A 25,751-nucleotide genomic window follows, 5' to 3' on the forward strand; every position below is an offset into this window, starting at 1 on the left:
ACAATTTTTACTTATTAAACTGACACAGAATACCAGTCAACAGTCAACACACTTTCCCATTCAATTAAGTGGGAAATTGTGTCCAAACTGTTGACTGGTAGACAGGACAAATAATTATTATAATAATTATTAAACAATTTTTACTTATTAAACTGACACAGAATACCAGTCAACAGTCAACATATAATAATAATACATTTTATTAAACTCAAAAGGGCAACACTGTTGTAGATCTACATTAGAATCCACAAAAACTACATGAATGATGAAAGAATTCATCATTTCCCAAACTTTATTTACTATTTTGATTAATTAATGTTGCAAATCTCATGTCAATGCAGACTCAAGATGAAAAAAAAAGAGCAATCTAAAGTATGTTTTGTGAATAAAGCATTTAATTGTGCATTCACAGCAGTGTGCGCCTTCATTTATTTATATCAAACCCATATACATTTTCAAATAACTTAATCCATGAAAATTGACTGTACATTATCTTTACTGGAAAAAAAGAAGAAGATGATACAGGATGTGGATTAATATTTCGCAGGTGTTGCCATCACTGTGTTCAACTCCTTGTTGTAGTGTATCCCTGCAGCGTACACTAGTTCTGTAATGCTCAACTGTGACCAGCAGGGGGAGGCTAGGCTCAAAGAGTAAAACCATCCTGTAACAGACACCCAGTGTGAGGGCTGGTGTGTAAATCAGCTTGTGGTTTGAAGCTGGTTCAGTAGTCAACCTCTGTCACCACCGCAGCATCACTCTTTCAGTGACAGTTCCTCCTTTCTGTTCAAGCACATCGGATTGGCCCCTCGAACCACCGCGCCTCCAAATTTCACAAACTTTATCCACAGATCCAGAATCGTCCCTGAGGTGGATCTCAGCCAAACCAGCCCTTCAGACTGGAGCAAATGACTCACTGCATTATCTGCCCAGTAGCTTCACTCAAGAATTCTACAGTCATATTTAAAAAAATAAATAAATTCAATAGCGGCAGTGCTCATCTGTTGCAGTGACAATGACGTCCATCCAAATCCGCATGGATATGGCATTGGACGCAACCAGAAAAAAAAGACGGTCATATGTCTTCACACAGAACGTCAGACTGGGCCGTGGAGACTGAAGAGAAGGGACACACAGTGAGAATGACATAAGTTATGAAAAAGAAGCAGCAGCTTTGACATGAAGCTGTTATTTATTTGCCCCATACTGGTGATTGTGTTGTTCATGATTCTAAGTTTAGAATTTCACATTCCTCCTGTAGAACAAAAGCTTTTAAAACATAAATACCCACAAGATTTTTGTTACAATAGTTCATTTTACAAGTTTTTTTTAGCACTGCTATCAGATTTCTCATTACTTTCCTGTGAAAGAGGAACAGGCTTTTGCTGTTCCAAAGAATTCTTTGTGTTTTCTCATTTGATAACTGAATCTTTTTATGAACAAACCAGAGCATGTTTTATCAGTTTCAATCAGTACAGCTGACTGTGCATGTTTCATACAACTTACGTAGATTAACACTCAAATGAGAAATGCAACACTTTTGTCCTAAAGTCAAATTGTTTTGCTGATTCACATGAGCAATAAGTAATCCTCATGTTGAATGATGTCACAATATAAATGGCAGGGTTTCCCAAGGTGTAGTCTGAACCTACAGTGTCATTTGACGGATTCTAGATCTGCAACTAGTGTTGCTTAAGGGCTGCCTTTAACTGCTAAAAAGCCGTTTCTGTTTTTAATCCTGTGTAAAATCTGCCTGGTCTATAATCTATTTGGAGGAAGAGAAAATTAAGCCAACTCACCACATTAAACATAGATGGGGAGTGATTTTCTAAAACATTTGAGATTCCTAGCTGAGCTGAAATAATGTTTCAATTTCAGGAGAGAATGTATCAGAAGGTCTGTGGCCCTCTCAGACATTTCCTGTGTTATAACATCTTAAACAACCTGCTTACTTATGGTCATCATGGGTCATAATGTTGGTGCTGAAACTACATTCAGCAAAAAGGCACCTTTCAGGTTTTTTTTTGTTTGGTATGATGACATGGTCAGCATATAATATACTTGACAAGTGGCTTTTAGATTCAAGCTCAGATTAAGGTGCTTTGACCAGATTGTGTCCTTTCAAAATCCTGACACTTGGCACAAACCCTCGGCTGGATGAACAACTCCATGGATTTTTTTAAAAGTCAGTTTGTGCACTGTAGGAAAACTCACGGATGTGGCAGTCCGTAGATGGTCATAGTAAACTTCTTCTATAGCCTGGAAGTAGATGACTCCCTTTAGCTTCCTCTCATCACAGTCTGAGGCAAAGGGAGAAACGAGTTAGAAAAATGTGGTAACAACAAAGTCGCTGGGACTGAGAGGATTGAACTGTTATTTTGTTTCCTCCCAGTATAAATTTTTTTTGGGAAACAACATAATGTACAGTAAAAAAAAACAACAACAGGGGATGGAGGCTGGAAAATAACGTTACTGATGCAAAATGATTTCACAATATGCCCACCTTTCTCTTACTGAGTTAGCATGGCACACAGAAGGCATTCGTTCATGTAAACACAGAGTGAGTACGTGCACACACACACCACTCCTCCAGCCAGTCTAACCTGTATAGTAGGCTAATCGTCTGTGGTCCATGTCAAACAGGAACCATCTCTTCTTCCAGGTCTTGACCCTGCCCCCTCGTTTGGTCAAGAAGCCTGCGCAGCGCCGAGACGTTAGCCGGAGGTCCGTGCAGCCGGCCACACCGTGACCCAGAGACTCCACATGGGCCCTGAGGTCAAAGTTCGGAGAGAGGAAAAGGGGCAGGCTGCGCTGCTGAAGAAACAAATGAAGTTTAAACATGGTTGAAAAGAGTCACTCAGAAATTCCACAGAAAGTTAGGAGACAGGATTAACTTGGTTGTGAGAGTCTCAGATGGAGTGACCAGACAATACAAATTTGATTGTATGGGGAAATGTCTGACACTGAAAGATTTGTTGGGCTTTTCTTTTATATGCAACTAAAAGAAGTGTCTGCTTTAACTTAGGGCATCATTTATACAGGCATGAGTGGACTGTCCAAAAACATTCCCAAGTATCATTAATGATTTTTTAATACTCAAAACTCAGGTAAGCTGCTTCATCAGGACTGTGTGGGTGTGATTTGACTAGATTTGACAACACAAACCCAGCCAAGGGTATAAATATTCTCATTCACACATGGCTAAATCCTGATTGGTGCATGAAAGCAAACCCCAAACTAGTGAGAGGAACACAGAGAACGCAGCATGGATGGAAATCTTTCATGTGAAATAACCAAAACTGTGGCTAAAAATGTGTTCACATACAAGCAGAAAGCTCAGGGTATGATGCTGATAAAGAAATATGTTTTCAGGGGCTTTAACACTGCCTTATGGGTGACATTTCATACTGTACATGCCTGTGAGGAGTTTGGGGGAGAACTGGCCTTTGGTTGCTCATTTGGTTCAGGCTCTGGTCTTTGTTGGGGCTCTTGCTCTGCTGGTTCCGCTTTGGGAGAACTGAGCTCTCTCTGCCTTCTCTCCTTCAACATCGTCTGCCGTCTCTCTTCCTGGGTACACACACGTATCACAGCAAATTATTAGTCATCTTCCAAAACATGTGACCTGATATTGACAATACTGTTAAAATGGCTTCTTTGATATATGATTCATGTATAAACATTTCCTTTTTTCAGTTTCATAACTCCACATACAATCACGTAGCTACATATATTTCAGTCATGGCTTTTCCCAGTGCTGCAAACAAACACACATCTGCTTGCTGTTTTCTTGGGAGCTGAGTGAGCGTCAATGACCAGACGGCCGTGTCTAATGCAGCACACTGTGGGTGATAAGAGGTGCCAGCTACTGTTTCCCACAGCAGGTGACTCACCCTCTCTCTGAGCAGCCTCTCTCTCTCTGCCTTAGCTTCCTTCAGTTTCTTCTCCATTTCCACAAGCTCCAACAGGCACGGGCTGTGAGAGGAAGACGAGTTACAGTCATCACTGACAAAGAATCATTGCATCAGTCAGCTTCAGCCTGAGATACAAACAAATGGGAACTCTCATTTACAAAGAATTTTTTTTTTATTTAAAACATTTGCTGCATTTTCTTTTACCAAATGAAAACTAGTATCACAGTGAAATACACAGTATCATGGATCAGTTACAAACAAACAATGGGAAGTGGTATCAAAACAAAATGCCTTAAGTATATCAAGTTCCCATTTATTTGTGAGCTGTTTGTACTGAATACCTCATCTTATACGACTGTGAAACTTGTACTGCTTTCCTTGAGAACTGTATACAGTTCCACTGGATCGATGGGAAAACAAACTGGAGCTGTGTTCTATGAAGGGAACCTGTTTGTTTGCAGAGCCTGTAATTGAAGTCGTTTGTTTCCAATGTGTGACAAATGTTTCATCGCTGCAACTGCATTTTCTGACATTTTAAAAGTCTGCGTTGACTGGGTACGTGCATTTGCTTGACACAGTTAACACAATTAGTTAACTGCTGCTAATAATAACCCTTTCCAATGTCAAATGTCCTGTAGAGATGTTGACATCATTTGTTTCATCAGTAATAAAAACATTGTCCCTACCAAGTTCATTGCCAAGGTCTGCAAACATAACTACTGATAGAGCGAGGAGCATGAATGGTCAAACTATCATGCTAATTTGAAAGGTGAACAGTAAACTCACTACCCATGCTGTTGACCTGCTGTACTGGTGTGCTCACAGTTATAACAAACATTTCAGGTGTGTACTTTTGGTTTTACCTCCAAATAAATCCTTTAGACAATCAGGTTAAACTGGTGGCTTGTTTACTACCCGTCTCATAATCTGACTAATCATACTTGAGTCTCTGTCAGACTTTGGTATAGTGATATCCTTGTGTACCCGGATCTCAGTATTGACTTGGTAAACTGGAATTATATTTTATGCTAACTGCAACTTACATATAAAGTGACACTGTTCAGTGGTGTTCTGAAATAAAACCCCTCACAAGCCGCTCATTTCTACAGCCTGTGAGCTCAGGTATGAACAATAAGACATCCCTGCTCCTATTGTTGCATGTAAATTCAAAGTAAATTTTTATTTCAATCCTTAAAAAAGTGTTCAGCAAACGAGCAGAAGCAACTGACCTGGCAGTGTGAGAGCTTGCTGCACTGTTGGACCGAGTGAGGAGCCCACCACCGTTGCTGGTCCCAGGTTTGTGCCAGCTGCTGTACCCATTGCTGAGCCTCTGGAAGGGGAGGGGGGAAGTGAAAGCTTCTGGGTTCTGGCTGTCTGGAAGCATGCACACCAACCCTGACAGAGGAAGAGAAAAGCAAAGGACACATGAGAACAATATGAGTCTGTCAGAGTGAATGGCTTTATATTAGATGCTACATGAGAGGAATCCTGCAAGTGGTGGCCGTGTATCAAGATGATAAATCACAATAATCTTTACAAAATTCAGGAACAAATTACTGTAAATGAAAATAGGGTGGAGAATAACCCTGGCAAGACCTGACATGACACATGATCAGGCTACTCTGATACAAAAAGACGGATTTGTGTGAGAAAGATAAATACTAAAGAGGAGATTTAAGGCTTATGCTCTGGGCATTTCCCTGGTGCATCCGGTCCATACAGGTAAATCCTGTTTTCTTCCAGTGTAGAAATCTGCCTACTCTAGCGACACACCTTTGATTTGACTAAAAGGGAGGGAACTAAATAAACAGACTAAATGAGGACATGAGTGCAGAGAGCAAGCGTTTAATGTTCAATATCACGGTGCTCTCAGCTTAAGCAATCAAGAGCAGAATGGAAAATGGAAAAAGTGGACTGGTAATTGCTCACCCTGTGCTGAGACTGGCCTGTCGTTGAGTTTGATGTTACGATGCAAATTCCGTCTTCTGGGCAAACTGGTGGATTCTTTGCTTGGTTCCTACAAAATAAAAAAATGTTCAGCTATTATGATAAATCAGTTTTGGCACAACCGCCAAAAATCTGCTGCTTGCAAATGAGAGCATTTGCTAATTTTCTCCGCTTTATATTATATTAAACTGGACTCCTGTAAGTTTTGGACTCCTGTAAGACAAGACAAGACATTTGATGACATAACCTTGGACCGGCACAAATTGTCTTTCATTTCCCCCTCAGTCTTTTCGTATCAATTATACATTTGATAAAATAATCTAGAAAATCTTCATCACATTAATCAATAATAAAACAATTTTAGGTTGCAGCTGTTTTGTAAACACACGCTGTATCCACGGCAACACGATGCATACCTGAGGAGGCTTGTGAACCCCCAGCGGGGAAAGTGACATCATGCAGGAAGCAGAACTGTCGATGTTTGACCAATCAGTTAGCAGCTCCTTTTCTTTGTGAACCTGTAGTACAAGATTTAAATTTATTTGAAATTCAGTAACATATTTGAGATGAAATCTCACTGCAAGGCACAAAGACTTTGTCTGCTCCAGTTCATATAAACACAGTGACTGACAGCAGCTGCTGCGTTAGACATACCACATGTGGCTGAAAATGAAAACTGCACTTCCAAGAAGGATCGTAATGAGTAATCATAACGTCACCATCTTTTGTTCCAAACCTCCCTCTCTGTTTGATTCACAAACATAAGCAATTCGGTGGCCACACTGGGTTCAGTGTTTAACCCTCATGTGTCTTTCACTACCCTACACCAGTACTGTGTGGACAGTGAAGATTTAAAAGCTTCTATCCAACATTCTCTGTCATACTTACCTAACAATAAACTGTTATAAAATTCTTCCAATGCTCCTTGTTGCAACAGTGTGATACATTCAAAGTAATTTTTCCAAAACAATCCAATGTCCAACTCATTTTCTCTCAGATACAATGAGCTCTCACCACGTGTCAGAAGTAAACCACATCCTGCAAGCCCTCATATTGTAGTCGTACACACTTGGTCATGTTGTCTGACGCTGTCTTGTCCCTCTCTCCTCCTCTGTGCTGCCACTCTCTTCTACCCTCCGTGCCGCCATCTCTATTCTCTCATTTAGAAGAGCCAGTGAACTAAAAATGAAGGCAATTCTTATGCTCATCAGCCATACAGACCAATCTGAGTGCATGGTTTTGTAGCTTACCTCTGTGGGGATGTAAAACTTCTCCCAGCTTGCCTTCTCTCCGTCTCACGCATTCACACATGTACGCACACATTCACAAATGCAGCACCCTCCTTTGCATTGCTTACTCCTCCCTCGTCATTTCCCTCCCTCCTGGTTGAGTTACACTCTCTCACTCACTCTCTCCATGTCCGATTTGCTTTTTCCTTGTCCACATGTTGCCTCTTCCTCATTTTATCTGATCACAGGCAAACCACTGGCCATGTAATAAAGTCAAAACACATTTTAATTTGTGACTTGTAAATCACATACTTTGGAACAGTATTCATAATAAACACCAATAACACATGCCACTTTTGGCTATCCAAAAACTTAACATTCATTAGATGTTTTTCTGTAAAACACTGAAGCCAGGTGAAAAATGAAGCAGATAAGAGACAAAGGTTAAGAAGGTTAGCACTTTTTTGTATGTGTCTGGTGTTCATTGTTTTGTCTTCCGTGTCCTGTACTATCCTGTTAACATCCCATTTCCATTAAAAATAAAAGTAAAGAGATAGCACTCTCATGCTGTGCCTGATATCATTCACTACACACTATACAGGGGATTTACTGTATGTAGAGTCTATATGGTACATCAGATGGCAAATGCAAAAGGCATCTGGATGCTACTCATGTCATTCCTCTGTCTGACACGACATAGAAAATGTTAACAAACAACAGCCTTACAACAAACTTACAGATCCAGCAGCAATACTATGAAACAATATTGTCAGCCATTTGGAATTGTGTTTCTGTCCATCTGACAAATTCCCAACAGTCACAAACCACTGTGGAACATACAGTGTAACTGTGTCTGTCTGTAGCATAGAAGTTGATGAGAAGGCTGAGAATTAATTGAAACAGTTATCGTGGGACATAAAGCCCAAACAATGACTTGAGAGGCGCCAAAACACTTGGTACTGTTAAGGGGAGTTGCAGAGTCAGGTGATAATTCTCACTGGGTTCATCACATACAATTTCTTTCCTATATTAATACCAAAATATTGATTAGACCACATCTAATGGTCTGCTGACCTTCCTAAACTGGAATGTCTTGGCCGTACATGACCAAATATGATGCTGATGTGTTTCTTTTATTAATATTTTAACTCTGCCTATAAAGACTGTTATTCTTTAACTGTACCTTCACTTATGCCCAAAGTGAGTTTGCACTGAGGAGCAGAGCAGCTGTAGATAGGTAGGGGTGACCAGTGAACTGAAATATCTTACACTAGAGCACTAATCTATATAGAGCACAGATGTTTCACTAAACAGGGACTGGTTTCAGACACTGCTTTTATAATCTGAGATATGTTCAAAATCTCTTTTAACAAACTTGCTCACTTAATAAAGTCTCAGCAGTTTACTCCAACAGTAAACAGAAAATTAGTTTGTAGCATCACACATTAATGCACAATACACATCTATCTAAGGCAAAGTGACACCACATGTTTTCCTGTGGACGTTTCTGAGGGCAATATATAGTATAGTGAATAAACTGCATAGTGAGAAGTCTGAGGTGCAAATCAAATGGAAATACTGTGCCCAGAAGAACAAATAGGTCTTTTTACACAGTCAGCATCTTCAGTCATACTTGTTGTTGAGATCCACTTACACTTTGAGTTGTGTGGATGAGGTCCCTCCTCTCTTTCCTCAAGGCACTCAGCTCCCTGTCCTTCTCCTGCTCCATCTCCTTCAGCTGTCTCTCTAACTGCTCAACTTGCTCCTGAAAATTGAGAACACAATTCCAATCAGCGTGGACTGCCATATGGTTTCTTCTTCCAAACAGCAAAAATGTGCTGTAGCTGATTAATCTGACTGCCCTGAGTTTACCTAATCTTTTCACTGATGTAATACTGGGTAAATATCCCTGCTGTGACGACGTGTGTGTTGTGTGAGTAAATGCAGAGCCAAGTCAATCTCTTCAGCTGAGAGGCTATGCAAATCAAACATCCATTTTGCATCTTAATGAGAGGCATGAGAGAGACACATGATGTCAGCAGGCCTGGGAGTGCAGCTCAGAAATGATGAAGTGATATTAAATCAGCACCTCAGGAGAACAAATGTGACACAATGAGAGACAGACAGTAGCTGTCATCTGCAGCGAGGCCACAGTACAGCTGAGTCAACTACCATGTCTGTCACACAATCCCTCTCTTTATCTTGGCGCTCCTCCTCTTGCATACTCCAGCTAAGTGGAGAACAATTTGATATTATTTTCACCATCTATCTTTTGTCTATATTTATAGGTTCCTGTCTAATGTGTCGTGAATGAAAAAGCAGCTATTTGGAACTTCCTATGTCAGTGTTTAAACAAAATCACACATACGTATGTTCACTAAAATGGTGAACATAATAAACATTATATTTGTTAAGTATCAACATGTTAGCGTTGTTATTGTGAGCATGTTAGCATCATGCTAGTATTTAGCTCAAACAGTTCTAGAGTTCTAGGCCCTTTTATAATACAAACAACTGATAATATTGGTAAAGAAATATTTTGCAAGACAGTAAACGTCTGTATCGTCCTGACCTCATCCATATGTTAGAAGTGCTCAATTACACTGGCCATGTGACCTGACTACACAGAAAATGTTGTAATGAGCGTCAAATATACAATACTGTTATGTTTAGTTACTGCATACAAGCACCTGTTTCTAAAGCTCAGTCAGTTAATTAGGAATTGAAAAAACATGTTCAGGTCAAAAAGAAATCACTATCTAAACAAAGTACACACTAAGGTGCCATGTCTCCACATTTGGCACCTCAGCACGGTTATAAATACAGGAATTATCACACAAGTGCCAACATGTTCCAGGTCTCTTCAAGTCGCCATGGGAATCCTGATCTCAAGGGATTTACTCCGTCCCAGTTTGTTCCTTGGCTTGCATAACTTTTTAAAAAGGATGATCTGATGTGGGATCTGATGTAATTAAGCACCCTGTACAGAGTCATGTGACTCTGGGTGATGCTGATGAGTGTGAAGTAAAGAGTTCAGGCTCATGTCACCACTAGATAGTGGGAGATGAAGGAGGACAAGTCTTAACCTGCAATAACAACAGCGCACCATGACAGGGGAGCGTCTAATGCCAGCTACGCAGTATTTAGTACTTAATGGGCAGTAAGTAAATAATGACAATTGTTTTTTTCTGGCCTACAGCACAAAATAATATCCAATCAAAATATACAGCTTCAATAAAATGAATTTCACCAACTCGCACCTGAAGGTGAAAAGCCTTTTAGCAAAAAAGTCCATTAAAGGTTTCTGTTTGACCTCTGTTCTCCTGGTGTGTCTCAATCTTTATAGTAATCAGTGTGACTTTTTGTGTCACTATAGGTCACAAATAAGAGATGGGAGGAGTTGGGAGGTGCAAAAGAAAATCAGTAAAGACTAAAGAGATCAATATGGGTCATGGGTAATTAATGCCACCATATTATTACTGGTTCCTACAGAGATACCAGAAAAAAAAATAAATAAATAAATCACATCAATAAGGTGAATATTTACACTTCTATAAAAATACGTTCCTGTTATTTTGTCCACCTGCTCAGTACATACGTTTGACATCACGTCACTACTGACGTTTGTCTGAATGTTAATCTCCCAGCAGACTGTGAGGGTCAACACTGACATGAAACACATGACACACAGATAAGCTGCAAGCACGTATGAAACAGCAGCAGCTGGGAAATTCTCAATACAACGATCTTCTAAGACATGTTGTTTACCTGTGCTGTGTTGACCACAAGCTGCTGACATGAGATTTCTTTCTCCATTTCAGTTTCATTCTCTCCCTCCAGGTCTTTTCCTGCCGCACTTTCGACCTCCTCATCGGTGCCACTCTCTCGCTCCAGAACACGAAACTCCCAGTCCTCAAAGGCCCGAACCGCCGCTTCCATCACCTCCTTCTCCTGCAGTGAAGACACAGCAATTAGTCTAATATAGTCACTCTTTTACAGCTCATTTTCATTCTCTTTAGTCTCATAAGAGAAATACTTGTTCTCTTGTTCTTGTACAGTGCTTAAGACTTTCGTTTGTGTTTATATGTTGTTTTCTCTGTGAAGCAATTTGTGCCAACTCCATTTATAAAGCTCTTTCCAAACAAATCTGACATGTCACAACAAAAATTAACAACCTGCTGCTATAAGACTTCAACAAGTCTGTCATTAGACGCTGCTTTTAAAACAGAGCAGTCACTCATCTTGTTCTGTCACATTCACAGGGAATAATACACATCCTATGTTCCTATGTGCTGTGTTTGTCTAAACTTGTGAAACACTGACACACTAGGCTGAACAGGAGTCAGCACTGAAGTCAACACACCCGGAGACAAGCTGTGAGGTGTCAAAACAAAAAGTGTCAGTTAGTTTTATGTGTCAGTTGGACAGCTGCCATAAAAAATGTGATCATTATTACATCTTCATATCTGATGCAAACACTGAGCAAGGTTAGCTACTTCACATGAATTAGAAAATGAGCGGCTGTAAACTGTCAATTGCTGCCTGAAATCACAAAAAATACCAATCAATACATACACTCTCTTCAACCATACTGGGAATCTTCAGCACTAGAGTAACATCATGGCTTTCTAAATACAATTTATAACCTAAACCCTCTCAAAGAATGAAATACACCAATCAGCCATAACATTATGACCACCTGCCTAATACTGTGTACACAGGAGTCAGTGCGGTTGGTTGGTACTCATGTCTCTCTGCAGCTCGCTGTGCATCTTCTGTGAATCTGTTTGCTTCCATAGTTCTACTGCCAGGAAGAGCATGAATTTGTCAAGCATTTAGTGATTAAAATATATAAAAGGAGTGACAGCCTCCCCACTATCATTATAGAGTGGGGAGGCTTATCATTACGATAAGCACTGAATGTTTCCCTTCATAGAGACCAATGTACAGAATTTCTCATTTTCAACAATGAATGAAATTTAAAAGTTTAATGTACAGTAGGTCAACCTCATCATCAGTGAGCCTGCCTTGGGCGTCCATGACCCTGTCGCCTGCTTCTCTTTCCTTAGACCACCGTTGGCACTAACCACTGCAGACCACCCAACAAGATGCTTTGACCCTGTCATCAGCCATCACAGTTTGGTCCTTGTCAAAGTCACTCAGAACCTTATGCTTTGCAGTTTTTCCTTCTTCCAACACATGAGCTTTGAGGACTGAACGTTCACATGCTGCCTAACATACCCCACACACTGACAGGTGCCATTGTAATGAGATAATGCCACTCACTTCACCTGTCAGTGGTCATAATGTTATGGCTGACCTGTGATCCTTGATCGTTTTTGTGATGATTTTGATTGAATCACTTCTAATCTAATATTTTGAATTGAAATGACATCACCTTGATAGTTTGATGACCACAACTTTGAGAAAACCTATTTGTCTGGCTTCAGCTGTACTGATCAGTTGTGCTGGTGTCCTGTGTCTGTTTGCTATAAGCCTAAACTTTATACTTTCATTAATGAAGATTTGTCAGTATCATTGAGTTGTGTAGATGTTTGATGAATGGATAGATAACTGTAAATGTCATTCAAACAGTTTCTTACTGTATTTCTGAAAATGCTATGTACTGTAAATCACTGAGTCTCTCACCTGCTGCAGCTGCAGCATCAGCTGTTCTCTCTGGCTCTCTGGCTGACTGGGGATATGTTTTTCGCTCTCCTCGCACCTCCTCTTCAACTCCTCCACCCTGTGCCTCTCCTCTTCTAGACTCTGTCGCTCCTGCAGTGACAGGCAGGGTGAGTAAAGAGCGAAACACAAGAAAAGGCATGACCTAATGTTCAAATCAAGACAAAATTTATTTCAGATGAGAAAGAACATTAAGTGTATTTCCCCACAGTGTTTGCAGAGTTTGTTCAGAATAACCAGATAATGTTCAACCCGTTATTTCATTGGAACTGACTTATTGTTAAAAGTACCGTGTGCTGCTGATATTGGACTATTAATGAGCGTAAACATCTCTGTGAAATCCCTTATGCCAACTTTGTCTGTTGTGACTGTGATCACTACATAAAACCATTAAACTATATCAACACATTAGTATTTATTGCTTCCAAAAAAGAAATTCAGTTGATTATGAAAAAAAGAAAATCACAAATGTGTAACACCAATTGCTGTAAGAGATGACAAACACAAAACTTGATAGATAATATATAACATGATAACATATGGCAAGTATCCCTCACCTTTTGTCTGTCAATGTGTCTGTGCTTCCCTCTTTGCCTGGCCTCCTGCTGCAGAGCCTGTAGCTTCAGTACGTGTCTGTGCAGCTGGTTCTTCTCAGACTGCAGCTCGCCCTGCAACAGGGCGATCTCCAGCTGCAGCTGAAAAGACAGGAGACAACGCCGAGCTGAATCATAGTGACCAGAGCTGGAGCAAGTCAGATATATGCATTCCTTTACCATGACTGTGGTGTTGTTTGGAAATGGCGTGGAGATATAAAAATGCAGGCCTCAGCAGAAACACAATCAAAATCATTTTAGCGTTTCCTTGAATACACCGTCAGCAGTCAGAATGAACAACAAAAAAGCCCTCAACTACCTGGTGTTGTGCAACAGATTATAAAAGTATATAAAGGTTTCCTCCTATACAACCGCAAATCAGAAATAATAATAAAAAATAAAAATTTTAACTTTAAATAGTGGTTTGTAAATCATCCGTGTCCTGCATTAAACAATACAGCCGCACATTATGTGACGTGATACCTCATCAGTTTTATTCTTTGTTCAAAACACTCACTTCAATTCTGATGCCTGTAACACATTGCATAAAAAGTTGGGATGGCTGCATTTCAGGGCCAGTAATGAGGTAACACAATGAAATGATGATTCCATTTGAAGCAGGTGATGTCAGCAGACGATTGCAATAATGAAGTGGCATCCAGGAAAGGCCGAGCCCTGTAGGAACAAAGATGAGCAGAGGATCGCCAGTTTGCCAACATATGGGGTGAAAATGATTGAAATGTTTAAAAACAATGTTCCTTAAAGAAAGATAGGAAGGGATTTGGATATGTCACCTTCTATGGTGCAGAACATAATTAAAAGATTCTGGAGGGATTTCTGTTCATAAACGACACGGGCACGAACCTAAGCTGGATGACCGTGCTCTGTGATCCCTCAGATGTCACTGGATCGAGAACCGTCACTCTTCTATAAGCGATGTAATCACATGGGCTCATCTGTGTCAGGCACTACAATACATAGTACCAACCATAAATGCCACATAAAACTGTACTGTGCCAAAAGGAAGCCCTACGTCAATAGTGTCCAGAGGCGTAGTCGACTGCTCTGGGTTCTGGGACGGACCGTCACTCAGTGCAAACGCGTACTGTGGTCAGACGAATCAGTATTTCAGGTGTTTTTTGGAAGGAATGGACGCCATGTGCTCCGGACCAAAGATGAAAAGGACCGTCCAGACTGTTACCAGCAACAAGTCCAAAAGCCAGAGTCTGTCATGGTCTGGGGTCGTGTCAGTGCCCTTGGCAAAGGTCACTTACACGTCTGTGATGGCTCCATTAATGCTAAACAGTATGTAGAGATTGTGGAGCAACATATGCTGCCTTCAGGACGACATCTTATCCAGGGACGCCCATGTATACTTCAACAAGACAATGCAAAAAAAAACATGCAGTCCTGACCTGTTACCAATGAGAATGTGTGGCAAATTTTGAAACCAAATTGCTTCAGCGAAGACCCAGGACTGTTGCGCACCTTAAGACACTTAACCACTTGGTGTCCTCGGTCCCTAAACGTCTGAGTGTTGTGAAGAGGAACGGCAACATCCCACTGTGGTAAATGCTTTACTGTCCCAACGTTTTTTTGCAATGTGTTGCAGGCATCAGAACTGAAGTGTTTATTCTGAACAAAGAATAAAATTGATGAGGTATCACATCAAATAATGTGCTGCTGTGTTGTTTTCAATGTAATACAGGGAACCGATGATTTACAAATCACTATTTTCAGTTTTGGGGCTGTATACTCTTTAATTATTTCTAGGACTGCAACCTACAATTATTCTCATTACTGATATAACTTCAAATTCACACCTGACAAGTTGCAACATGCAAATGTTTGGTCTTTGTGCTTTAAAATAGGACTGAAATTATTTAACTGGTTTTGAAAACGTTTTGCTCTCAGGTCAATTCACTCTTTGATCAGTTTTTCGATTAAGCGTTTAACAGTTTTTGCTCTAATTTGCTACACATTTTGCACCAAATTGAACTAAATCAACTGTTTTCTTCCTTAAACATGATAGATGTTTACTGCCACTGACTAGGTAACAATCAGCATCTCCTCACCTCAATCTCTAGTTCCTCCTTCTGTTGGTTGATCTCTGTGATTTTCTGTTGGAGCATCAAAGGCGATGGCTGGACCTTCAGGGAGCTCACCTCCAGCTTTTTAACGCAGGGCTGACAAAAGCAAACAGCAACAACAAAAACATAAACAAAGTCACCACATGCGAGCTTTACAGCTGTACTAGTGAAGTCTAGAAATACGAGGCTATTCATCGGTTAAACTGCATGAAAGAAGATGCTTCTTCTTACATGCAGGAGCTACAGAAGATGGTTTCACGCGCCACCACATGAAAGAACCTGACAAATTATTATATCACTATCATCGACAGCTTCACTCACTCACCTTCTCGCTCTCTGTGCTGCTGCTCTCTGTATCCGATTCCGCCCCAGAGGAGGCGGGACTTTGGCCTCCAATCACTCTGGTGATCCACACCGTCTGCAAACCCTGCTGCCACTGGCCCCTGGAGGTTTCCATATTATGTTGGGGCATTTCTAAAGGCCGAGACAGGGGAGGTAGTTAATGAGAAGTACAGAGCGAGCAGGGCATCTGGCTGAGACTTTAGAAAATATTGTGGTAATCTAATCTGCTGCACAGTTGAAGGGGTATGAGGGATCAGGTGCCAGTTCACAGAGGGGATATCACAGCTGAATAATACCGTATAAGCACTTTAAAACAAAGAAATCCCCACGGGCTTCCAGAAACCAGTCTGTGATGGAGAAAACACCTTGCAGTGAAGAGGAAGGGATAGTGAAAGAGAGAACACAGGATGAGGGTGGTGGTGTTTCAGGGTTTTTCTCTTAGCCAGGGACAAGTGTGATACATAATAGTCTTTTCTTCAGAAAGACTTTGATGTGCATCAGCAGCACCAAGACAGCATATAATTAGAACTAGAGTAATGAATGAAATATTACAATAAGCCCACAAAAATGTTGGCAGACAACAAAACAAACTGTGAAGTACTTTCATGTTGTACTTTTTTCTGTGGGTCACATTCATGTGCTTTACAAGAGCAAATATTTTCTCTTCTACATCAAAGTGTTCCCAACATTATGAATACCTCAGCCTAAAGGCCTATATTATCCCAGTTGCTTTATTCTATTTTGTCCTTTCAACTTCATCTGTTTAGTCTCTCTTTACACACGTGTGCACAAACCAAAACCAATTTGTGGGAAAATACTTCTGAATCCTATTGTCCAAACTTTTTCCCACCATCCTTCCTCTGTGCCCTCCCTCCCTCTCTCTCGCTCTCTCTCTTCACCCAGACCTTATTAGGCTACAGGGTATGAAGGCAGAGTGGAAGCACAGAGATAAATATACAGTACAACAGAGATATGAGTGAGGGCCTTCCAAACAACAACTGGCATACTGATATGGAGAGAGAGAGAGAGAGAGAGACACAGGGGAGAGGGGGAGGCATAGGCAAATCAGACGGAGGGAGAACATCAGGAAGGGGAGTGTTAAATGTCAGAGGACAGTATCTTCTTTCTAGTGAAACACTGAATGTGCACAATGTAGCTTTACAGATATGTACATGGATATAGAACAAAGAAGGAAACACTGATTAATGGTCCGTGATTTATACAATTTTCCATGGTCTATGCTGTAGGAGTATATGACACCCATGTCCCATGACATAGAAGTTACTAAAAATAATCTTCCATGGATATAGCACTAATATAAAGATGTGTACATGACACAGCCAGCCCTGCAGAACTGTTCAGCTGTAAAATGTTGAACTGCTAAAAAGAAGAGCTCAGAGGTTGAAGTAAGGAGTAAAAAAAACTATACACTTGTACTATAATGTCTCAGGAGAACATCATTTGTCCCACTTCTAATATTTTGTACTGTGGTACTCTCTGACCTTCTACTGTGCAGGAGAAGCTGTCCGCTTATTGGGAAAAACAAGCTTCACATGCATCCGAGAGGTTGAGCAGCTGGTCCTGTAGTGTGGTCGCAACAACCTGGAGCTGAACATGCTCAAAACAGTGGAGATGACAATGGACTTCAGGAAGAACCCCCTACCTTACCCCCCCTCACCATACTTGGCAGCACTGTATCAGCAGTAAAGTCCTACAAGTTCCTGGGCTCCACTATGTCCCAGGACCTGAAGTGGACGTCCAACATCAGGACCATCACCAAGAAGGCACAGCAGAGGATGTCCTTCCTGCGCCAGCTCAGGAAGTTTGACCTGCCCCAGGAGCTGCTGATACAGTTCTACAAAGGAATCATCGAGTCTGTTCTCTGCACCTCCATCACTGTCTGGTTTGGCTCAGCAACCAAACAGGACAAGTACAGACTTCAGCGGACAGTCAGGACTGCAGAAAAGGTCACTGGTGTGAGCCTGCCCTCCATGGAGGACCTATACGCCTCACGGGTCAAAAGGAGGGCGGAGAACATTTCTGGACACAAACTGTTTGAACTCCTCCCCTCTGGATGGTGCTACAGGTCACCGTACGCCAAAATAACCCAGGCTGTCACTCTGATGAACACTTAACCCATGACTGTATGACAGAACGACAACTCTCAGTGCAAAACCTTTAAAATATACTTTTGTTTGTATACATCAATCTGACAAACTCAATCTAAACTGTGTGTTGTTTTTATTCTCCTACTGCACATTCCTTTTTCTTGTTTGCACATTCTTTTTTGTTCTCTCACTCTTGTCTTGTTTACTTGTCTACTCGCTGCCTTACGAAAGAGTGATGTACATGCACATTGAGAGCCACTGTACCGAAGTCAAATTCCTCATGTGTCCAACACACCTGGCTGTGAAGCTGATTCTGAAGCACATCATTATCCAAACAATCAGTACAAGCATTTACCATCTAGCCTCTAGTTAAAGTCCACTCAGTTACAATATCAACACACATCCAGGGGTAAAGTCCAGACTTTCATGTAAACAGAACAGTTTGTCAAGAGTAACAAACAAAAGCCTAAACAAATGCAATTTACTGAGATGAGAGAGTGAGACAGTAAGAAGGGAATCAACTATGGATTTAAAAAATCAGCGGCAGACGCAGAGACAGAAAAATGGAGCAAAGTTCTCCCTGAGAACCAGATCAAAGAACAAAACACGGTTTTGTGCCCAAGATAATTGGACTTGATTGCAGGGAGGGGAGCGCCTCTAGAGAACAAGATAGCTGGGAGGGAATGAGCACAGACGCAGCTCAGCATCAAGTGTGCATTTGTTGGTTTTAAATGAGGTTGTGTGTGCCGTGTAATATCCACCCAGAGGTACAGTAACACAAGATACATCTGTCAAGCTAATCTTAAAAAACTTTAGGACTCTGTGTCAGTCTGCACTGCTAACTGTCAAACTGTGGGCACTCAGATATTTATCCACACCATTTCATTAGCTGCCATGTTATTTACTACTTAGAAAGCCGAGATGACAAAAAAGGACATTGTTTACAAGATAAAGTTTTTTTCTCTCATTTTTCCAAACTGGAACAAGAAAAACAAATAACATTTCACTTCCATAAAGTTCAGGGACTCACTAGAGACATTTTTTAAAGAAGCAGCAGAGGCTGAGATATCCAGACTATCTAGTATGGCTCAAATTCCAAAAACACACTTCATACTGCAGCTCAGTAGCATATTTCATGAGACCTTCGCTGCCATGCTGACAATTCAGCATTACGCTGTAACTTGATGGATAGTTTAAAGACAGGGTTTTAAAACTGATGGAGCAGAAAAACACATGGTGCCTTTTGTTTCATGTTTTCTTCTTCCTTGGTACCATATTACCCACAATGTAATTTAACTGCTGACAGTTCAATCAGAGGTTCAGGTGCTAGTAGCGGCTAATGTGGCCTCGAACCAATAGAGATAAGGTGAGGGTCACAGATGCCAGGTAATCTCACTTCTTTCTAACTCAACTCCCCCAGAATATAATCATTTTAAAACCTGTAGTCCTCAGAACCAACCAACACAGACTCAAGTGACCTCACTTTAAGACATTTAACAGAATTTAAACTGGTTCTTCTGGAGCATTAAAAACCTAATGCCTTACAGCTTTTTTTTTTTTAATAAGCAATATAATTTTCCAAGAGGGCGGCACAGTGGAGTGGTGGTTAGCACTGTTGCCTCACAGCAAGGTTCTGCGTTTGAGCCCAGGCCAATCCAGGGCCTTTCTGTGTGGAGTTTGTATATTCATCTTGTGCTTGCGTGGGTTCCCTCTGGGTACTCCGGCTTCCTCCCACAGTCCAAAGACATACATCTTAGATTGACTGGCGATTCTAAATTGCCTGTAGGAGTGAGTGTGAATGTGTGGTTGTTTGTCTCTATGTGTCAGCCATGTGGTGAACTGGCGACCTGTTCAGGGTGGATCCCGCCTCTCACCCAGTGTCATCTGGGATTGGCTCCAGCTCCCTGTGACCCTATTCAGGAATAAGAGGTATAGATAATGGATGGATGGAATTCTCCAAGACCTATAAATGGTTCCCCATTAAGTGTCAAGACCGAGCTTTGATAACCTTCATACAACTGTTTTCGTTGGACTTGACTGTATGTGTAACCTGACACAAGGCCCCTTGAATGTCTTAGCACAGTTTGTGCAACATGTTGTACTTTGTCACTATGGTGAGAGACATAAGCATGCCGAAAGTTTGATTAATCTATTACAGAAATCTGAAAACAGCACATAGTGTGACACACATTAGCACTTTGAAACAACCTCATCCCTGTCAGAACCCCTCACTGTTGAGTGACTACAAGGAAAAATGGAGCTAAGCACTGACAGCAGCAAGAGCTCTGATGGTGGCAGGTTCAGTGTGGATGCGAATGTTGATTGCAGCCTGTCACTATGTGTTTAACACAACGGCACTATAAGAATACATGTCCCACACAGAGCATAGAGAGCAAAACTACTGTGTAATATGTAAGGTTTTCATTATTACACATTTTGGATGTCCCAATAATTCCCTAAAAGCCTCCAGTTAATCCAAAATGCTGCAGCCAGAGTACTGACAGGAACTAGCAAGAGAGATCATATCTCTCCCATATTAGCTTCTCTCCACTGGCTCCCTGTAAAATTCAGAATAGAATTTAAAATCCTTCTCCTAACATACAAAGCCCTTAATGACAAGGCTCCATCGTATCTTAAAGACCTCGTAGAGCCTTATCATCCTAACAAAGCACTTTGCTCTCAGAGTGCAGGTTTACTTGTGGTTCCTAGAGTCCACAGAAGCAGAATGGGAGGCAGAGCCTTTAGCTATCAAGCTCCTCTCCTATGGAACCAACTCCCAGTCTCAGTTCGGGAGGCGGACACCCTCTCTACCTTTAAGATTAGACTTAAGACGTTCCTTTTTGATAAAGCTTATAGTTAGGGCTGGATCAGATGCTCTGAGTTTCTCTCCTCCCCCCCTATACTTCTTTATGCCACCATTACACATCACTAACTTTGTGTCTCCTCTCTCCCGTAGTGTGTCCTCTCTCTCTCCCTGTACCTTTCTGCAGGTTGCCCTGGCCCTGGAGCTCTACATCTCTGACGAGCAGTCACCAGCCACATCAACCTGATCAGTGTTTGTTTGTTGTGTTTGTTGCTTTTCTTCTTTTCTCTCCCCTCTATCCACTCACCCCAACTGGTCAAGGCAGAAGGCCGCCCACCAAGAGCCGGGGTCTGTCGGAGGTTTCTTCTTTTAAAAGGAGTTTTTCCTCCCTACTGGTGCCAAGTGCTGCTGTTTTCCCTCTGTAATAATAATGATAACACTTTGTAAAGTGTCCTGAGATGACTTTTGTTGTGATTTGGCGCTATACAAATAAAATTTGATTGATTGATTGATTGATTTTCGGCTCACTGGAAAAAGTGGAAACTGAATGAACAGAAAGTAAACTGGCTCTGAATCACTGCATATTGTACTATCAGTGTAAACAGCACAGAGGCAATGTGTGTTCGTTTTGTGGGGAATTTCCAATTTGGTCACAAAAGGTGAAAGACTAATGACACCAAAAACTCCAAAATTGTTGATCTCTTTTTATGAAGAGAAATTAAAGGGCAAAAACTTAAAATGAGTAGGAGTGATCCAACGCAGCTGTCTATAAGATTTACTGCAGAAACTTTGCTGTAAGGACTGAAATTAAATCAACCTTGCACTGAACAAAATCTCAATTTAAATTGACTATCATGTTGGGTTCAGATATTTTCAGAGGACAAGTAAGTTGTGAAATCAGTCATGCTCACCACGACATAAACTACATTCACTGTGACCTTGAACTGCACTGTACTGCTGAATAGCTTCTAACACAGTGGCATCACCCAGACCAGAGGGGGCATCTCAAATCTAGATGACAAAATGCATTACTTAACAGTTGTTGTCTCTCATCTGCTGAAGGCACAAAAAAGTGACTATTAAACCTAATAGGGCAGGTCCCATATTCTCTTTATTGCCCACAATGACAGTCTGCAACTTCAGTGAAACACACCAAGTGTCCAGGCTTTTCAACTTTGTTCAACTCTGTTCAACAGGCCTGACATCATCACATCAGTATCTTATGCACACAATGCAAAGAGCATAAGTAATTTCCTATTCTTATTGTCAAAGTGGAGACAGAAGTCCTTCTTTTTTGCAGTTTCCTTCCTCTGCTTTGCTACATTTTGGCTCTAACCAAATAAAAAAACACCAAGTCTTGCTCTCATTAAATTGTACTTAATGAGAATTAATAGCTGCAATGGTTAAGTCAAGTTACATCAAAGAACATACAGCATGTTTTCTTGTTTTTATACACTACTTTTCTTTCTTATAACTGATTTTTTTCTGGACCTATCCACACCTTTGACATATTAAAAGCTGTGGACTACCCTGCAGCAACCCGTGGACCTGCTGGCTTGTGCAGTGGAGCAGTCGCTGTCATCACAGTCCAAGTTTGTGAGCAGAAAAGGCAGGTGAGGACAGAGCTTTGGCCGCCACTGTGAGAAAAGGCAACAGGCTGAATGGCAACTCGTAGGACAAAACTACTGATGCAACAAATTAAGTTCAATGTCACCTGCAAGTGATAACACTTGCCTATGCATTCTGAATCAATTATCCTACTGAAAATGAAGCTAACTATTTAGAAGGGGAAAACAACTACAACGCTTTAGCACTGCCAACAAAAAGCTAGTGGCAGTGGACACTGCATTTCTGAGCACATGCTGTTGTTTCACTGTGTATTTTGTCTACGTCTGTGGAAACCTGGATGACAAGCTGATGGCAGACAAACATCTTGCAGTGACAACAATGGCAGCTTTGTACATAGAAGCTTTTTCAGCAATTTCAATCATCAGTTGTACATGTCACATTCTGGCATCAGTCCTACAGAATCAAATAACAGCTTCATTTCCAGATCAAATATAGAGAGAGAAATCCTGTCTAGTATAAGCTGATGTACCATGAGTAGCTATAGGCCTGAACACATTTTAAAACTGATACAGATGCAATATAAATTTCAGAAATAATTCTAAAATCTTGTTAATTACTTTGTTTGGATATAAACTCTCTCTCTTTTTAAATATGCTATATGAAATATCAAATATTGCCCAACAGCTGTGCATGAATAAATGGTCACAATCATGATTCAAATCAGGTTCTATCTGTTCAACAAATAAGCGAACAGTACATTTAAATGCCAGATTTCAGTGCCTCACAGTTTTGGGCTCTGGACAAAACAACCACGACATATGAAAAACTAAAGACTGAATCAGTATCTTGTTAGCAACTTCAGGTTATTTCCCTGAAAATAAACTCTGGGAAATGTTAGAAACAAACTGACGTAAAGCAAGTGCATTAATGAAGAAGAAAAAGCACAGAAAATGTGAATACAACCTCTCAAAATTACTCCTGCAACACAGAACTGAAATGATTAGTTGATACCAGTAAAAGCTAAATAAGAAATTGTTTTTGGTTCCTGCTTCTCCTAGGTGATAATGTTTTGCTTCTTTGTTTTAAATCAGTTGAATAACTTATTGCTCTGTTCTGTTGGTCAGAAAAACAAAAACACTGTAAAGATGTAACTGCTGGCTCTTGGAAACCACCATGATCATTTTAAACTCTTTTTTTGACATTTAACAGACCAGTGCTAAGTGGTAGCGTGCATTGTATCTCACTGTGTCTCACATGTCATAACTTACTGGAACACTTGAATAATACTGAGCCACTGTTAATGTTATTAGAAACAACTGCCCTTTTCCTGCTATAACAAGTCAGAAAAAGACTGTTGCAGTCTTAATGAAAGCACAGAAAAACACAAGGAAAGTTGTTCTGCTATTGCTTTGACTCACATATTCACATAAAATGAGAAAATCTACTTGATGGAAATAACAAATGCAGAAATTAAGGTATAATGTGTCTCAGGGAACTTATGGATTTGCCACTGACACTGTATGTGACTCATGGTATCAGTACAGGTTCAACGGCACTGACACAAATACCTTTGGCCTGAGTAAACCTCTGGGAACTGTGATGCAAGAAAGAGTGATCCATTAATGACAGCCTGGGGCACAGGGCTCAGACACAGATTTGTCCAGTGCTGTTCAAAACAAGATGTGTGTGTGTGAGAAAGAGACAGAATAACTAAAAGGCAGAACTCCCCAGACAGCAATCTGTCCTCACCACCCACCCTCAACCTTCACTCCCACCCACTCTGTTTACCCTGCCTGTACCGATGGGGGGATAAAAAGGCAGATATGCCAGGGTCATTGTAAACAAACTGAGGTTACGGTCAAGGAACAAGGTCTGGGGGAGAAATAGGAGTTTACAGAAACTTTCTCTGGGCTAAATATGATCACAGATAAGAGGCTACAGGGTGGAATGGAACAAAAAAAAGTATGAATTAATGAACCATGGCTGTTAAACAATCAAACAAACAGTCAGCCAAAGAATTCACTTAGTTGCAAGCAAGAAGGCAGTTTTCCATTGCATTCAACATTAGGAAGCTAAACGAATCCCTCTTTTCTGCAGAAGCATTAAAACACACGTGTGATGTGAGAGACATGTCCACAAGACAAGGACATGTCAGAAAGCCACAGCTCCGCGCACATTGACCTAACAATAACATTTGTCCCGTGTGAGAAGTTGGTTTTCAGCCGGAACTATACAAGCTTTATGTTTGGAGCCACTAACACTGCTGCTTGGTGCCAAAAGAAGGGAATTAAAGCGAACAGCTCTTACCTGAACCTACATAGAAGCCGTGGGTCCTCCACTTCATAACAAGTGGCAACGCCGGACGAAGTGAAAGAGGAGAAACACGGAAAACCCCAGCGGAACGTCACTCCAGTGGACTTTTAAAGCGCTTTCATTTTCACACACACACACGTCGGGCTCAAGTAAAGCGACTTCGACCTGAACAGGACAGCCACGTTAGACGTTTACACCGATTCAATCCCTCCCAGGAGAAATGACTGCGCAACGAGCCGCGTGTGGTGTCGACAGGCGATGAGCTACGGCTGGAGGAGGGTACAGACCAACACCACACAAACTCACAAACTATTACATGTGCTGGAAAGCCCACATCCCTCTGCACAAACCTCACCGTCCCGGATTTCTGTGTGTTTACAGACAACGGTGAGAGCCCAGTTCTAGTCTGCGCTGAAATGACATTTCTAGTCTGGGAAATAACCGGACTTTCCCCTTATGGAGGAGCTCAACACTGTTCCTGAAATGTGAAGTAAAAAGCTACTTAAGAATGACAAGCACCCGAGGGATGTTGTTTTAAATAATACAGTGATAGCCTACATATAATTTAAAGGGTAAAACAGAATAGGGGAGCTTGGGGGCTGATGCTGCTTTTAAAAGTATTGTATTGTAGCATGATTTTAGAAAACAAATGTTTTGTTTTTGGGCATGTGATAAAAGAACCACTAGATGATAGAACTTTGTTGATTTCTTTCACCAGACTAGGGCCCATATGCACAAAGTAATATGTCCCACAGAAAACCTCAGGGGACAAAAATTCCCTTGGAAGGAGTCCTGGTGGCTTATTTCTCTCCCGTGACAACCTTCTGTATGTTTAAACTATTCCTGTAGTTTTGTCAGAGGGATTCTTGGTCCATCAATGAGAAATAAACAGTACATGGCTGCAGAGGCTGTGGCTAAGGGGCCTCCTGACCCCGGACCCTCCAGCTTGTAGCCCACCTGATAGCAACGTTCAGTACTCCATGGCTGGGAAAATACCATGAAATCATTATTTTTAACTTTCACAATATGTTAAAATGTAACAGTGCACAATAACATCCAGCCAAATATAACATGAAGTACATGAGGTCAGTTGTGACAATGCAAATATGGAACCACTGACACAGCATTTGGTTCGGTCAGTGCTGCGAGAGATGCCAAGTG

At 41.1% G+C, this 25,751-nt stretch overlaps 1 protein-coding gene across 4 annotated transcripts; it reads right to left on the minus strand.

The window, feature by feature from the left end:
- Positions 1 to 371: 371 nt before the first annotated feature.
- Positions 372 to 24,862, minus strand: phldb3 (pleckstrin homology-like domain, family B, member 3). Of its 4 annotated transcripts, none has more exons than XM_020590253.1 (15): positions 24,585 to 24,862; positions 15,781 to 15,929; positions 15,441 to 15,551; positions 13,330 to 13,434; positions 12,737 to 12,865; positions 10,856 to 11,038; positions 8,742 to 8,852; positions 6,275 to 6,376; positions 5,841 to 5,928; positions 5,141 to 5,306; positions 3,891 to 3,972; positions 3,418 to 3,567; positions 2,604 to 2,814; positions 2,215 to 2,300; positions 372 to 1,116 (listed from the first exon to the last, which is right to left on the minus strand). In XM_020590253.1, the coding sequence occupies exons 1-15, from the start codon at positions 24,619 to 24,621 to the stop codon at positions 982 to 984; spliced, it is 1,845 nt and encodes a 614-aa protein (XP_020445909.1). In that variant the 5' UTR covers positions 24,622 to 24,862; the 3' UTR covers positions 372 to 981. The 4 variants fall into 4 exon arrangements, with proteins under 4 accessions (XP_020445909.1, XP_020445910.1, XP_020445908.1 ...); XM_020590252.1 differs by having other exon boundaries at positions 373 to 1,116; positions 2,604 to 2,811; positions 13,330 to 13,467; positions 24,585 to 24,861; XM_020590250.1 differs by having other exon boundaries at positions 373 to 1,116; positions 13,330 to 13,467; positions 24,585 to 24,861.
- Positions 24,863 to 25,751: the final 889 nt, after the last annotated feature.

This window comes from Monopterus albus, unplaced genomic scaffold (genome assembly GCF_001952655.1).
Source record: "Monopterus albus unplaced genomic scaffold, M_albus_1.0 scaffold11.1, whole genome shotgun sequence".
Classification (NCBI taxonomy): domain Eukaryota; kingdom Metazoa; phylum Chordata; class Actinopteri; order Synbranchiformes; family Synbranchidae; genus Monopterus; species Monopterus albus.